General features: G+C 34.2%; 1 protein-coding gene across 2 annotated transcripts; it reads left to right on the forward strand.

Moving 5' to 3' along the window:
• The first annotated feature begins 3,431 nt into the window (after positions 1-3,431).
• Positions 3,432-6,516, forward strand: LOC145054768 (cysteine synthase). Of its 2 annotated transcripts, none has more exons than XM_079003021.1 (11): positions 3,432-3,696; positions 4,006-4,052; positions 4,129-4,238; positions 4,461-4,518; positions 4,613-4,876; positions 4,947-5,084; positions 5,170-5,221; positions 5,360-5,439; positions 5,539-5,598; positions 5,803-5,883; positions 6,189-6,516. In XM_079003021.1, the coding sequence occupies exons 2-11, from the start codon at positions 4,011-4,013 to the stop codon at positions 6,279-6,281; spliced, it is 978 nt and encodes a 325-aa protein (XP_078859147.1). In that variant the 5' UTR covers positions 3,432-3,696; positions 4,006-4,010; the 3' UTR covers positions 6,282-6,516. The 2 variants fall into 2 exon arrangements, with proteins under 2 accessions (XP_078859147.1, XP_078859148.1); XM_079003022.1 differs by having other exon boundaries at positions 3,578-3,696; positions 3,902-4,052.
• Positions 6,517-17,441: the final 10,925 nt, after the last annotated feature.

Raw genomic sequence — 17,441 nt, forward strand, 5'->3', positions numbered from 1 at the left:
ACTAATTAATAGGCTAGCTATTATTAGTATTGTATAAGTGTTAAACAACACTCTTATATAACTCATAATAATAGCCCAAATAATTATTTTAAGGTCCTAATAATGTTACTATAATTAATTAGAAGCTATATTAAAAATAGTGTAGGAGCAACGTTTCCGAACCGAAAGACCTTTTTTTTCTCGGGACCCCGGGAGCCTCGGGGCTTCCTTCGGGTGCTAGGGGGATTCCCTAGGGTTTAGGGGGTTGGAATGGGTTAGAGAGAGAAGTGGAAATGTGCAAGAAATCCAGCTGACTTCGCACCCTTTATATAGGGTCTGAAACTCGGACTACGTTGCGCGTTCGGAAGGGCTACACTGGGTGTAGCTTCGGATAAGGTGCGAGGTGGTGGTCTCCGGGTGGTGCGACGTGGAGCTTGCTGGGCGCACCGAGCTTGGATGTGGGGCGTAATGCGAGGCGATGTGTCGCAGATCCGAGGGGAGCTCATCAAACGGCTGTAGTTTGGCCATGTCATCATTCCATGCACCAGCTTCGTAAATTGCACACTTAACTTCTAAAAATCATAACTTTCGCATACGAGCTCCGTTTTTGACATTCTTTATATCCACGTGTAGGCGGGAATGTACTCTACAACTTTCGTTTAGACTTCATCGGCTAATTTTGAATCTATTATAAAAGCTATATTTTTAACGGGCCGGGACACGATTAGTCTGTTAAAAATTCATAACTTCTTTATCCGACGTCCGTTTTCGTCTGTCTTTTTATCGTTACACTACTATTAACGAGATCTTCGATTTTCATTTAGGATTTGTAGGCTAAAAAACCGCTCGATCCAATATTCGAATTTCGGGTTGTACACTGCTAAGCCGAACTTCGAAAAATCATAACTTCCTCATACGGAGTCAGATTTGGGCGTTCTTTTTGTAGACGTTCTCGGTTTAACATATTCTACGACTTTCGTTTAGATCACTAAGTCTAAAAATCAATCTATCATAAATTCACTATTTACGTCTCTTGGTGCCGTGTTGGTTCCGTCGCGAAACTTCGACGGGTCATAACTTCTTCATTATAACTTGGATTTCGGCATTCTTTATATGTACGAAACCCTTGAGACATATTATACAACTTAGTTAAGATTAATCCTTCTAAATGATCTTCCATCAAAAACTCATTTTTGATGTTTATTGTCTCTAAATTGACTAGACCGGATCTGCGGGCGTTACATGATCTTTTGTGCACTTTTGAAGAAGCTTTGAAGTTAGAGGTGTAAAGCTTGGAGGGAAGACTTAGATCCAAAATCTCCCTACTCGTTGCAGTCTGTTGGAGGTATCAAGTTTATACCTTGCTTTGTTATCATTTAGATCTCTTTATTTTAAGGTTTTATCTAGATTTTGGGTTCATGGGTGGATTGTCCAAGAAGTTGAGTGTTCCAAGGGCTGTTATGTGAGATCTAACCATTTTATGGCCCCTTTTGACTTAAAGTTGCAAGCTTTAATAAGTTTTAGGTCCCATTCATGCAATAAGTTCTTTTTCAGCCCATCTTGAGCACTAGGATTTCTTTTTAGCATGCATGGACATAAAGTTGGAAACTTTACGTGATTTTCCAGCCTTTGGATGCTAGATGTGTATTTTGGGAGTATGTTTTGAGAGTTTAAGGGCTTAATGGGTCAAGCATCACTCTAATCAGTCTAAGGTTTGGGTTTGACTCGTTTTGGATGGTTCCTAAGGGTAAAGTTGGAAACTTTACCTTTCTAGACATCATTTCGGAGGAGATATGAGATTTGGAGTTCCTAGATTCGAGGCAAACAGCTTAATGCATTAAGTTGTTGGATTTCTGGCTAACTCGTCGAGTTCATTAGTGAACTCGGTGAGTTGATGAGAGTTTTCCCGATCTGTGCAGTTAATGGAGAAACTCGACGAGTTGAAGGACAACTCATCGAGAACTTTGACCTTTGACTTTAGTCTTTGACCAAGTTTGACTTATAAGGGGTTTTAGGGCATTTTGAGTTGTATTTAAGGAATTGTTTCTGTTTAGGGGTGGAGTAGAGCTGATATTTGGAGCCGGGACCTAGTCAACTATCGTTCAGTATTCAAGGTGAGTCTTCTCACTACACTCATGGGTCGAAGGCACCAAGGCCGACCCATTAATTGTTATGTGATGATTTGTATTGGATATGGAATTATTTGTTATTTGATCTATATGTGGACTTATGTGTAGACCATGGGAGGAACCCATGACATTTGGCAAGACCATGAGAGGAGCCCATCGCCCGGAGATATAAGACCATGGGGGTAGCCCATGACATTCCATTGAAGACCATGGAGGGAGTCCATGACAAACTTATATGTATGTATGCATGGTGTTATGTGATTTTATGTTTGCGTGTTTGGGAAACTCACTAAGCGTGTGCTTACAGTTTTATTGGATGTTTCAGGTACTTTTAGTTCTAAGGGCAATGACTCGGCTTGATGGTGCATCATACATTCTCCAGCGTTTTCATATTTAGTTTTGATACTATGATCTTTTAAACACTATGGTCATGTAATCAGATTTCTGGAAACAATTGTGGTTGGTATTTATGATTATTAAAGTTCAAATTTTCTTGGGGCTGATACAAAGCTAAGGATAAGATGATAAAATCACTTTTGGCTGAATTTTTTTGAAATAGCCATGTGGGGAAAAAAGTACAAAGGGATTGGATTACTTTCTTTCCAAATGACTCAATTTTAAGAGGTAAGATTATCAATAACATTTTTTCTCTTCTCTCTATTTTCATCCATTAAAAAACTATGGGACACTTTTTTTTTTTCCTCCTTTCACTTCTCTCGTTAAAAAGGAATTGGAAACATAGCTATTAAGAAAAAAAAAACCATGTAACTCATTGCGACTAACTGATAAACCAACTATTTTGGCTTTTTTTTTTTTTTTTTTTTTTTTTTTTTTTTTTTAATTTCTAAAATGTAGTTGCTTTTATAAAAAGAAAGTTTCAATTTTAATGGCTTTATAAAAAAGAAAAAAAAATTAACACGTTCAAAATCATAACTATAATAACTTTCTTACCATCTAGAGTCCTTATGAGTTCTATTTTGATAAGGAGATTAAATTTATTTCAATAAATTGAGGGTCTGCTGTCACAACTTTCTACCTTATCTATTATTGAAGACTGTTCTTTGTTTTGCTGTGAACCTAGGTCGAACGTTTTAAAGAAACTTTCAATTTTAATGGCTTTTAGTCAATAGTCATTACAATCATTTATAAAATATCAAATATTTTTGTAAGCTTTTATATCATTCACGCCTCCATCCAAATCATATAATACGCTATCTTTATCTTATCCTTGTATACTTGGTCTTTCATGTAGTTGATTTGTATTTGGCTTTCGTCTTTTGCTTACGTGTGTATAATGTATGTTTCTTGGATTCAAGTCCAGATGCACAAATAGATCGTTTCTTGAAATTTATTTTTGACAAAAGGATTGAACTTACTATGTTCAATTGTTGCGGGACTGTTCCTGTAATTTACTCCTCCATCTAGACTTCGAGACTGTTCTCTCAAGTCATCTGGTTGTAACGCGATTGACTTTATCCAGCGTTTATCCCCTCAACATCACCGATACGATTTCCTTATATTTGTTTATATATACAACTTTACAAGGGGCTCATCGACGAAGCTTGTTCTTGTTTAATTCTGGACTCAGGTATCTTTTCATCGGCACTTTCGCTAATCGATATTCCATTCCCTAATAGATTATAATAATTGAAGATCGTTATCGCTGAAAAATGATAAAATAATGCGAACTTCGAGAAGCCCGTGGCCAATTTTGTATGATATCTGTTGTCCCAATATCTGCAATTGTTAATAATTTAATTTTTTTAATGTCGCATATTGTTTATTATATGCAGGCCAGCACATAGACTGAAAAATCTCGATTACGTTTTGCTTTTTGAGTTTATAGCTCAATAACTTCAAAGTATCTGATTATCTTTGATTTCCTTTCATTTATCAGAAACTATGGCGGAAGGGAAGACTGCGATTGCTAAGGATATTACCGAAGTAAGTTTGTGGATCGTATGTCAGCTATTTTTCCCAAGGTATTAATTAACGAACGGATCTTTGTTTATACCTGCAGTTGATCGGAAACACACCTTTGGTTTATCTCAACAATGTTGTGGAAGGTTGTGTTGGACGTATTGCAGCCAAATTGGAAATGATGGAACCCTGCTCTAGTGTTAAAGACAGGTACTTATTTCATTAGCGTAGAAAACTTCCATTTTCAAACCTACAGGTTTCTAGTAGTTGATTACTTTTGTCGATTGGTTATACATAGTATGACTTATGAGGTTCAAATTAATGAACAACCTATTGAATCTGAGGGGTGATATGATATGTTTTAGAATTGTATTATGATTACTTGTGTATGGATCTGATTTTGTTCTGGTTGTGTTTACTTGTGGAGTGCAGGATTGGTTACAGCATGATCTCAGATGCTGAGGCAAAGGGGCTCATAACTCCTGGACAGGTTTGCTAACATACTTGATATATTCTTGAAGAGGATTGTGTTTTTTCAAATTTTATGATATATCTGACATGTAGTTTTTGTATTGCTTGTAAAGAGTGTTCTTATTGAACCAACAAGTGGTAACACTGGCATTGGGCTAGCTTTCATGGCTGCAGCAAAGGGTTACAAGCTGATCATCACCATGCCTGCATCCATGAGTATGGAAAGACGAATTATCCTCCGTGCTTTTGGTGCTGAGTTGGTTCTTACAGATCCTGCTAAAGGAATGAAAGGTGCTATGCAGAAGGCTGAGGAGATATTGGCCAAAACACCAAATGCTTACATTCTTCAACAGTTTGAGAACCCTGCAAATCCAAAGGTAGATTTCTTTAACTAGTTTTGTTTTCTCTATCTATTTCAAAACTCTAATTGCTTATTGTATGTTGTAGATCCATTATGAAACAACTGGACCCGAAATTTGGAAAGGTTCAGATGGTAAAATTGATGCTTTTGTTTCTGGTATTGGCACTGGGGGTACCATAACAGGTGCAGGGAAATATCTTAAAGAGCAAAACCCTAACATAAAGGTTTGTTTTTTTACTTCTTTAGAACTAATTTGATTACTTCAACATTAACACTTCTATAATTGATTAATTCCATTTTTACCATCAGCTTTATGGAGTTGAGCCCACCGAAAGTCCTATTTTGTCTGGAGGAAAGCCTGGTAAGCTACTTTGATGCTTTATTTCTTTTGTTCTAAAATTGAAACATCTACAGAAAGTCAAGAAAAAGTGGCTTTTTACAAATTTACATTCATTTAGTTTTTTCCTTTGATTACTGATCTCCTTTTATCATGGGTAAGGTCCACATAAGATCCAAGGGATTGGTGCTGGTTTTATTCCTGGTGTTTTAGAAGTTGATCTTATTGATGAAGTTGTTCAAGTAAGACCCATCTCCCTTCTCTTTCACAATCTCTTTTGTAAAGGTTGCTTCATGTAGTTGTATTGAATTAAAGTGATGTTTACATGGATCTTTATTTAGGTCTCAAGTGATGAAGCCATTGAAACTGCAAAGCTTCTTGCTCTTAAAGAAGGACTACTTGTAAGTTAGAGTTACTCATCCTATGCATCTCCAAAAAACAAAGTAGTTTTAAAAAGGAAGTTTTACAAGAGATAAATAGTACAAATCTTATCTATAAATAACAGAATAGATGATTATTTTAAAGGGTATTTTTGTAATTTTTCGTCAGTGGCATCAGCAAGCTGCCCATTCTTGCTGGTAGTTGAGATTTCACATGTGTTGCAGGTGGGAATATCATCTGGTGCTGCAGCTGCAGCTGCAATCAAGATTGCCAAGAGACCAGAAAGTGCTGGAAAGCTGATTGTTGTAAGTTTCTTCACTTTATTTATTTAAATATTTGTCGAAAATGATGACATGGGAAAATAAACAAGGGCAAATTTGTAAAAAATTGGGACTTAGTGGGGAAAGCCTTCTTTCCTTGACTTACTCTATTAAGTCAATAAGAAACATGCTTATGCTTATATAGCTTACTATTAAGTCTTGTCTCCATTAAGTAAAAAAGAAACAGTCATAACTTTTATCTCATTGACATCGGTCTCAGTCCAACAGTGTCAGTTCCAAACACAGTACAACCTGTTGAGATTTAACATACGGTACAACTAAATACACAGGCCATCTTTCCAAGTTTTGGGGAGCGGTATTTGTCATCAATTCTGTTTGACTCGGTACGACGTGAGGCAGAGACTATGACTTTTGAGCCTTGATTGAATGCTTTGTGTTGACTGTGAAGAAGAAGAAGAAGAATCATGTCAACTTATTTCAAGTTAGTTTGTAATCTATGCATTGTTTTTTCATGAGGAACCATGTTCTCTATTATTGAAGATGCTTTTAGTTTTAACCAACATGAGGATGTTTTTTGTTCATGGTTATCTTGTATTTGCTACAAATATAAATCGTGTATTAGATTAATATCTATGCATGTTTCCAGTTTTATAAACAGCTTAAACTCGCATGTCTATAATTTATAGAACACCGTTTTTGTATTTCAAAATTTCATCTAGAAAGTTATCAACGAACTTGAAGTAAGTTTATGATATATTCCATTTCACACTTCTTAGATATATTAATCCCCCTCTAAAACCGTTTGGATGTCCTTTCATATAGTTTTTTAGGCCATGATGGTGTACCTGATTTGATTGTTATTCAAAAAGTAAGCTTCGGCATCATTATATTTCCACTAATCTTAGAATAAACATACCATTCCACATCATATATATCTTTTTATTTTTTATTTATTTTCATAGAATACTTAAAAAAACAGTATTTTTAAAACAAATTAAAGAATTAAGTAATAAAGCAAATAAAAAGTACATTAACAAAAGTAAAAAAAAAAATGTAAAATTAAAAAGTAGCTTACCTAAAAAAGTAAAAGTTGCGTTGCAAACTAAAATTAAAAATGGTCGCATTTTGCTTGAATTTTCTGTTGGATTTTTAAAACACTTCTAGTTGTTGTGGTGGACGATCCGGATGGAATGATGTTTTCAAAATTTGTGGATCGTTAAGTATTTGTTGGTGTTGTTGTGAACTTTTGAAACAAATTTTTTCTTGAAGAAGAATAAGATCGTCGTTAAGCTTTTGCAAAAGTATTTGCACGACATCTGTATCAACATTTTTTTTTCCGTGATGCCGCCCTTTTGTTTTTTCATGTCCCATTTGGTGAAGGGTGACTTCCGGTGGCTCCTTCTCCATGTCATCATTGCGGGCAATTCCAAAACTCATGTTCGACTCTAAAGTTCTCATTCGTTTCTTGGATGGTGGATTGCAATCGAGTCGGTTTAAGGATCCACTTTAGGTATCATTAAAATTGGCGCAACTTGTTCTTAGCACACATCATTTGCCATTTACACCGTTGTAGGTCAATTATTTACCTATTTTCTGTCTGTATGTAAAAGTTTGCTAGAACATCATTCCAAAATATTGTCTCGGATTGGATGTTGCCCATCTTCTCATCTAGAAATATAGAAATTCAAGTGGGTGTTAACGTCGCTTCCTCATCGTCGGTCTAATTTATACCATATATTTTCGCCTTTTGTTTGTTTTTTCTTCTAGATGGTTATGGTTGAGTTTATTGTATCGTTTCTGTGTCAATATCTTGGGTTGGTTGTTTCTGTGTCAATATCTTGGGTTGGTTGTGCTTGGGAATGTTGAGATTGGGGAGATTATGGTTGGAAATGTTGAAATTGTTAGAATTAGTTTGATGTTTGAAAAAGTTTTGTTTATTGGAAATAATTTTGTTGAAATGGTTGTTCGAAAAGAGGTGATTCTTGAATATGTAAGGATTGTAGCATGTTCATAAACCTTCCGGTTGGTGATACGTAGTGTGGGTTATTGGTGAGGTGTTGTGTTAAGGTCGTATGTGCTGGTGGGTGAATCAAAATTGAGTGTGTTTTGGGTAGACATGACAATTGAGCGGGTTTTGACCTTGATCCACTCCAAACCCATGCAAAGTTAATGAGTTTAGATCATATTTTATGATTTGTTTACCTGTTAACGACCCGTAACAGTTAACCCTCTTTATTAAAATGGTTGGCTATAGATCACTATCGATCTGCTCCGTTTATGACCCGCCCCGTCTAAAATTTTAAAATATAAATTTTTTATTTATAAGTTATACATTTATCACCGAAACAATGTTCTATAGAGAACTTGAGGAGTTCAATCATTCCACTTTCACTTCCCATTTCATAATGGCCGAATTCCAGTCAACTTTCAATACAAATAAATATGTGAAATTAGTATTACAGTTAGAGTTGACAACCAAGAACAAGAAGAAAACGATTCAAACTATCTCGTTTCGTAGAAAGGTTATCTACAATTGACATTCCACAATCAAGTTTGTTTTCTAAAATTCTAATATAATTGATTAATATCATATTCTCTATTCCAATTGTGTTGTTGAAATCGACTTATTGAAATTGTGACATGTTGAAATCGTTTGTTGCTACCTTACTAGTTACTGAAATCTTGTGTTATTGTGCCAAAATCATGACTTAAAATCAGGGGACTTATTAAAATCGTGCCTTATTGAAATCATGTGTTATTGAAATCTACTTCAATTGTATGTCATTTTCTCTTGCATGTCTGTAATAACAAACATTTCTTTTGTTTTGAAAACGTTATTTATTAAGCTATAATTGAAGTTTGTTTTGGAATGAATGTTTTTTGGTTTTAGCGATTCATGTTATATGTGTTGTAATGCATAATTATAGCATAATCTTAATATTGTAAATTAGTCGGGTAAAATGGTTGAAAATTTGTTGATCCGGTGTATAAGGGTACGAGTTTAATTATTCAAAACACTGCGGCTTACGAGTCGGGTTTGGATCAACATTTGAAAATTGCTTAAAGGGTTTGGATCAAGGTCGGTCCGCTCCAAACCCTCTCCATTGTCAGGTCTAGTTTTTTTGGGGTGTGTGGCGTGTTTGGGGTGTTTGATGTTGATCCATTTGTCTATTTTCTACACTTGATTCCACTATTTACAAATATAAAGAAGTTAGATTAAAAACACTCATTAACCCAAAAATAACAACAACCAAGTTTGAACCATTTCATTATTAATGCAACTGTCAAAATTTTATTAATTAGATTTAATTAGAATTATAAGTCATAATAGTATTTGATTTACTTGTATATATGTGTTGCATAATTAAAGAAAGGAAATAATATGTGAAAGGAAGTGAAGTCGGTGTCCCACATCGGAGGAGTGGGTAAAGGTGGATGCATATTGTGAAGAATAAAAAGGAGGGTGGGTGTTGGTAAGAGGTTAACCCGTCCTGTCAGGGTGAGAGGCGACCTATCAATGATCGTATTGAGACGGTAGGTCGTGCCGACGCCTAAGACAACGAACACACATTTAAAAGGCGAGTGAGTCCACTCTACTTTTTGTGGGCTTACCCGTCAATTTTTGGAAGCCCAGTTAATTGGGCTCAACAATATTACTAACAACATTATTTATTTAAAAAAAAACCATTTATATTTTAAAGTAGGTTTTTTTTCCTAATGATACTAAAAAAATGTACATTCTGTGTATTTATATAGTTTACTCACACTAGTTTCACCGGCCAATAACAGAACATCATCATCCGATTAAAACTGATAAGCGAACACAATGGTTAGGAAATTACAGTAAGTGATTGTTTCGATTATGGTTCCGTTTTGATCCCAAAGCAACTCATGCAAATCCTGATTAAAGAAATGGTCTTTGTTGTTGTTAAAGATTGGGGTCGAAGTCGAAGTTTTAGTGTTGTTACAATAGTGTCCTTAAGTTTGAATTTTGTTCAGCTTTTGGTCAATTTGAAATTACTAAAAAAACTTATATTCCATTTTTTTTATCGTTAGAAAATTATATTCCCGATAGTGTGAGTATAGTAATCTGTTATTTTCGTAAATCTTTTTTTGTTTTCAGCAAATATTATGTGTTTATACTTTATAATTATACTAGAGGTGACAATGGGTCGTGAATTGGGTTCGGGTTCAACCCATTTAATAATTAGGTTGACAATTTCAACTCAACCAAACATGTTTATTTAAATGGGTTGATATTTCCAACCCAACCCAACCTTTTAGATAAATAGGTTGTTGCCGGGTTGACTTGTTTATGTAGTTCCGACCCAACCTATTAAATAAATGGTTTAAACTTAGGTTAACCTATTTAAAATCAATTAAATGAATTATATAATTAAATATTATACCACTTAAATAATAAAACATAAATAAAACTTCATAATTATGACAAAAGCACAAACTTAATTCATAAATACAAATAAATTGTTCAAATAACATTAAAAATGTTTAGTTTTACAGTGATCTTGGAGAGCAACCAGTTTATCGGCGCTAAAAAAGGATGGAAATTAGGATTGAATTTTATTAAACATAGATATTAATAATACAACATCATAATTTAAAGATTAATACTTTGATTAATGCATGTTAATGTTCAAATAATATTAAATTATATATATATATATATATATATATATATATATATATATATATATATATATATATATATATATATATATATAAAAGTTAAATAGGTTGACGGGTTGAAAACATGTTGATAATTTTTACCCAACCTAACCTATTTAATTAAATGAGTTAGACGAGTTAACCCATTTAAGTTAAATGGATTGAAAATCTTAACTCAACCCGCTAATTTTGGGTTGGGTTGGTGGGTTGGATCGATTTTGACAGCTCTACTTTATACATTGTTTTTTATCTAAAATTTGCAACGCGACATTCCATTTTAAAAAGCTATATAAACTTAACACAAAATAAAAAAGAAAATAATACTAATTTGGTCCTAAGTATTAATCATTATACCTGTAATGGTGGGCCATATTATTTCTATACATAATGAAAATAAAAATTTACCTATTTATATAACAGATCGTATAGTACGACACCAATTGGAAGAATTTACACCTCTTTTCAAGGAAATGTAAAAAAGTGATAATGGATCTTATCAGAAAAAAACTTTTGTCATGTATAACATCAATAGCCTAGTTCGAATCCTTGATTGGCTTTTTTGTGTTTCAAGTTATATATCTTCTGAAATCCAATCAGTATGGTATTGGTGTTTATTGTAATGAAGTTATGGAGCTGGCAGAGTCAACATGATGTAAAAATGATAAGCTCCTGTTTATTACCTTGGTCTTCCAGTGGACAGTAATATGGATAGGATCCAAAGTTGGAGCCCCATTATTGATAAATTTCGTAAAATTTTGTCATTGGAAAGTTAGGGCGTTGTCGATTGGCGGACGGTCTACTCTTTTTTACTTCGGTGCTTAGCTTCGTTAGCACTTAGTATTTTTCAGTTTTCTTGTTGTATGTTCAAATTAAGAGTGGTTGAAATCTTTGAGGGCTCAATTCATTTAGGGTGGTGTGAGCTCAAGTAGAAAATCCCTTGGGCTAGCTGGAATATTTCTTTGGCTTTTAAACAAAATTGTAGCTTGGGTATTGGTTCGTTGGAAGCTTTAAATCATGTCCTTTTACAGAAGTGGAGATAGTTAGGGGTGAGCATGGTGCGGTTCGGTGCGGTTTTTGGTCAAAACCGAACCAAAAACCGCAACTTCGGTTTTTTGAAATTTAGAAACCACAGCGTTCGGTTTTATGCGGTTCGGTTTTGCGGTTTTTTATTGCGGTTCGGTTTTTTTGCGGTTTTTATTAGTTTTTTTTTTTTTTTTTTTTTTTTTTTTCGTTTTGCCTTTTTACTAAAACTCAAGTAACTCAGCGAGTTACTTTGACTCAAATGAGGAGTGCTAATCTTTTATTGGATATAAACCGATACCACCACCTCATGGTTCGAAATCAAATTACATAACGACTCATCAAACATGTTTCTAATGCTTCAATATAATACGAATTTCATATAAGATTTGTTTCACAAGTACATAGGATAATATCAATTAATATATTCTTAAAAATGATACTATATCACTAGTACTATTTATATTTAAATGTTAAAAAAATGTCATAAACATTATTTGTTATTGTAAATACCACTGAATGTATGCTTAAAAATATATACAGTCATCCTCCGATAGATAAGATAGATATTTATATTTATAGAAATTTTAATTGTCATAAGCTTTTGATTTTTACAAATATCAACACTTTATATATATATATATATATATATATATATATATATATATATATATATATATATATATATGCGGTGCAGTTTGTTTTTTTGCGGTTTTTGCGAGACTAGAAACCGCACCGTACCGAATATTTTTGGTTTTTGCAAAACTAAAAACCGCACCATCGGTTTTCATTTCGGTTTCGGTTTTTCGGTTTCGGTTTATGCGGTTTTTTCGGTTTTTTTGATTTGCGGTTCGGTTTTTGCTCACCCCTAGAGATAGTGGTATGTCAATGAAGATAGCTCATTATAGGTTAAATTCATTGATGCTATTTATGGTCCTCATATTGGTGATCGATTTGGAGGATCGTGTAGAAATGGTCAAGGAATTTGGGCTCAGATCATTGCTTCCATAAACATGATGCATGACAAACATTTGATTCTTCATTGGATTGTTTTTAAGGTGGTAGGTAGAGGAGATCACACTCGGTTCTGGTCTTGACACATGGGTAGCTAATATCGCTTTTAAAGATAGATTTGATTGCCTATTTCTTCTTGATCTTAATCCTCACTGCATCGCTATAGAAACATGGAAAAATGGGATTGGCTTAGAAACTTTATGGGAGGTGCTTTGGAATCACAACTTTCAAGTTTAGTTGATGTGTTACAAAACATTACTTTGACGGAAGAGCCATATAAGTGGTGGTGGTGCTTGAACAGATCTTTGGAATTCACAGTCAAGGATATTAGACAACATATTAATGAGATAAATCTTCCTTATTTGGGTTTGGTTACCAGATGGAATCGATTTGTTTCACGAAAAATTAATATTTTTATTTTGAGGCTTCTTTTGGATCGTCTCCTTACAAAGTTGAACATTTTGAAGAAAGGCATGGATATTCCTACCATTATGTGTTCGATTTGCGATGGTTATGTTGAAAATTTGGAGCATTTGCTTATTAGATGTGAAGTTGTGGCTAGAACTTGAAATTTTATTTCTGGTTGACTTGATTTGCAACTCCAGATGTGGCATTCCGTGTTGGACATATTTTTATAGGTGGCCTCAGTTAGTGTTTCTCGGAAACAGAGAGTCGGATTGGATTCCATTTGTATGATTAATTGTTGTGCTATATGGAAATTCAGGAATGATATGGTGTTTAATAATGGAGACTTTAGGAATAAAACTATTAAGGAGCTGATTGTTGATAACTCGTTTGATTGGTTCGTTAATAGGAATAGGAAAGTTTTAACGGTTAAACTGGTTTCAAAATTATATGTTATTTTTGTAATTTGCTAGCTTCTTGCTAGTTGATTTTATAGTAACATCCCAAATTCCATAATAAATTTTTAATTTTTAAAATAGAATAAACACCCATTTTTTTAAAGTTACATTCAAGTCAACCCATTTGTTCATAAGCCATAATTCAAAATCAGAGTTATAAGGAAAAAATACGGAATCTCGAATCATAAAACTGTTGATGTGTGTGTACAGTCTTGCCTTTGCAATCTGATAAGTACCCGAAACATTTAAATCCACAACTATAAGCCAAAGTATAGTGAGTTCCCGAAAAATACTCCACAAAATAATACAAATACAATGCATACACACATGAGTCTTCAGTCTGACTAGACCGCCTCTCATGAGCCTACAATCTAACTGGATCGCCCCTCGGGGACTATAGTATTGTTGTACCGCTTCCTTTTGGCCTATAATTTGCCTACTGTATACCTGGACCGCCTAGGTATCTTGGCCTACAACATAAAACATGAGCGTCTCAACCCAACCACAATATGTCGACATATGCAAGCGAACAATAACCGACAAACACAAGTAATCATAATAGATATATCAATCTAACAGATCACTACAACATACCAACATCCTACACATAAGGATACATATTGCAATACAAAGTATAGTGAGAAAACTCACCTTGCAGGCTAGTAGAAAACAATACAGCTCTCATGAAGAAAAGATGGGTGCTACAAGCTTCCTATAGAATAATCAGAGGTATATCCCCAATATACGGTCTAAAAACCCTCAGGTTGACCTAAATTCAACTTGGTCAAAAGCCAATGGTCAAAACCAACTCAAGTGGCCACCATGTCGTAACTAAGCATCTGCCTTGATGTGGCAGACACAAAACACAACAATCATGAGATCCCCAATCACCATGACATGTCGTAACTAAGCATCCACCTCCTTCCCTAGGAAGGTTCTGGAACCTCTTGCTCAACTATTGAACAATTGTATTTTAGCCCCTACACTTTTAATTAATTCTTTTAATCCCAAAATAAATTCCAATTAATTTCTGATTAAATATTAATTCAATATTGATATTTCTAATTAATATATTATTCTCATAATATATTAATAAATCATTTATTTCAATTTATTAATCAAATAATAAATTCAACCTCTCTCTCGAAAAGTTATCCTGTCCAGTTGCTAGATTTGAGGGCAACCCAAAAGGGTTGTGTCACTATCAATTCAAGTATATACCAGTTAGAGTTATGAGCTTAGACACCTAATCCAACAGTCTCCCACTTGGATATGTCTAATAACTATAGTAGTCAGTATAACTTCTAAACTGATTAGCAAATTATAGCTCTCAAAAGCCATTGTCGAACTCTGACCGAGTCAGTTATGTGTCCTAAGATAAGTGATCAAATATTCCTCCATTCTATAAGATATCGTACGGACATGAGACATGGATTATAATCAATCTCAATGTCCAAGTTTTGTTTCTTGATTTCTGATTTATGGCGAGTGAAATCAGACTACCAATTGAACACATCAATTCAGTCCAGGCTTGACCAAACACTTTAGATGTCGACATCAAATCATCGAGGGGCCCATAAATATCGCTTTTGCCGTTAGTGCAAAAGGAACGGATAAACTTCGACGTATATGCTTGCACTATTCACTCATCAAATCATGCACACCAATATGTTTTATAACATCAAGTTACTAATACGCTTACGTATTATCAATGCACAACTGACTTGTAAACAACAACTCATATATCTCCGTTTCAAGAATATAAGATATTATCGTCTCAGAATTACTTGTGATAAAATCCATGAAGTAATTCTCTAAGCGTAGGTTTATCCAATACTCAAAATCCTTATTTTCCAAGTACTCATGGATATTGTAACAAAACCATTGCTATGTCTAATCTCCATAAACAATCTATAATTCAATTCATGACAGTCTTAATTCGCTACTTACTTCTAAAAGTACGATCGACTGTGGAGTTTTTGAATAATCCAATTATTCGGGAAGTAAAACATGCAAAGTGAAACACAATAATAACCTAACTAACTATGGTCTCAAACAATTAAGTATAAATAAAACTCTTATTATTTAATCACCATATTAATTAGACTTTATTCATTGTATAATGTTTCAAGTAATCAACTAAACACTTGAATTAAACATCAATTATGCCATGTTATAAACATGCATACTAAGTCTCTTTATGGCCCTTCCTATGCGAACAGATCAATTGGACACCATTCCAATGATGCTTATTTCACAAATCCAAATTCTTGTCACTACTTGAATGTGTTAGAATTCCAACTTTCTATGCAATGCCATTTTGTGATGTCAAGGCCTTAAAGTCACAGAGACTTTGCCAATGATATTACAAAATGTTCCATTCGAACTTTGTTAGTAAAAACAATTCCATGGTAACGAAGTTTCAAATTCAAGATACACTCCTTGAACATTTTCTCTGCATTAAAGTTTCTAACTCACATGTAGATTTTAATAATCAACTCTCATTATGGAAACATTTTCATATTCCCATATGACCATCAATTTTGATCAAGAATCATCCCAATCAAAAACATGTCACTATGGTCCTTCCAACCAATATTATACTTTCAACTATCCACAAGCAACCAATCCTTTGGTAAATCTTCAGAATGTTCTTGATAGTTGTTTAACAACTTTAGTCACACAAAGTTCTAGTCGTTTTCCCTCTCAATGATTAAGGCATTTAGAAAAATCATAACAAGTGAATATTATAGCATATGTAATCAATCCTATCCGAAGCATATGGTACTTGATTCATAATGTCTTACATAAAGACCTGATATCTGATCGGTCTCGTGCTATAATATTTCCATATATCGAATTTCCTATGTTGAACCATTTCAACATGATATTTGTATATGTCAAAGACTAAGTTATTTTAAACTATGCAATCTAAATTTTTTAGATTCGAAACGAAGTATGAGTGCCCTCTCCCTTGAGCCTTTACTATAGCGAAACAATTTCCAAATTTTGCAACATGCAAATTTGTAGACTTTGTTTCTTACAAATAGTATTTCCAACTTGCAACACTTAGCATAACAATTATACTCCAAGTAGCATAACACTTATGCTCCCACTAGCTTTGACATGTATCCAGAAATAAGCTGGACTTCTAGAAATCAATACTTTTTGATTTTCTTACTAATGTAACATCCATAAAATTTTGAAAAATTTAAAACTTTTACATAAGTCCAAAAACCATCATTTATTACATCTTGTTTTCAAAAAAGGTTTCACAACAGAGTTTTCCCCAGAAATCATAACATAAAATACGAGGAGGTGCACGATCAAGCATTCGCCTTTCCGCGATCATCTGAGGTACCTGAAACATAACCAAAAACTGTAAGCCCAAAGCTTAGTGAGTCTTCCCTAAAATACCACCACATAACATGGCAAACAACATCAAGCATGATTGAGCCTTCAACATGACTGGACCGCCTCGCAGGGCGTACAACCTATCCGAACCGCTTACCGAACCTTCGGCCTGACTGGACCGCCTCACAGGCCTTCAGTCTATCCATACCGCCCTGGGTCTGTTGGCTTACATCACATAGCAGGACCGCCTCAACCCAACCACACACACATATCAACATATACGTAACTCATAACTACATAATCAATTAACAGGCAAGCACATATCATATAGATTAATAAGCTTAGCGTCATCCTATTTACCAGAATACAAATCTAACAGATCATAACAACATAGCAACATCTTATCTACCAGGATAACCATCCAAAAAGGGCCGACATTGGTGCCTTCGACCCAGAAGTTGTTGGATTAATGTCTAAGTCCATAACTATATTTAGTATGTACTTGACCCGACCCGGCATGGTCCATTTGGGTTGCACTTCACCGGCACAATTTATATGGATAGTATTTTGAGAATAGTATATTTATGATTTATATTAATATATTATAAGTTCTAATATATTAATATAATCATATTATTTAATTAG

Source organism: Lactuca serriola, chromosome 5 (genome assembly GCF_051521515.1).
Source record: "Lactuca serriola cultivar US96UC23 chromosome 5, Lser_US96UC23_V15, whole genome shotgun sequence".
Lineage (NCBI taxonomy): Eukaryota > Viridiplantae > Streptophyta > Magnoliopsida > Asterales > Asteraceae > Lactuca > Lactuca serriola.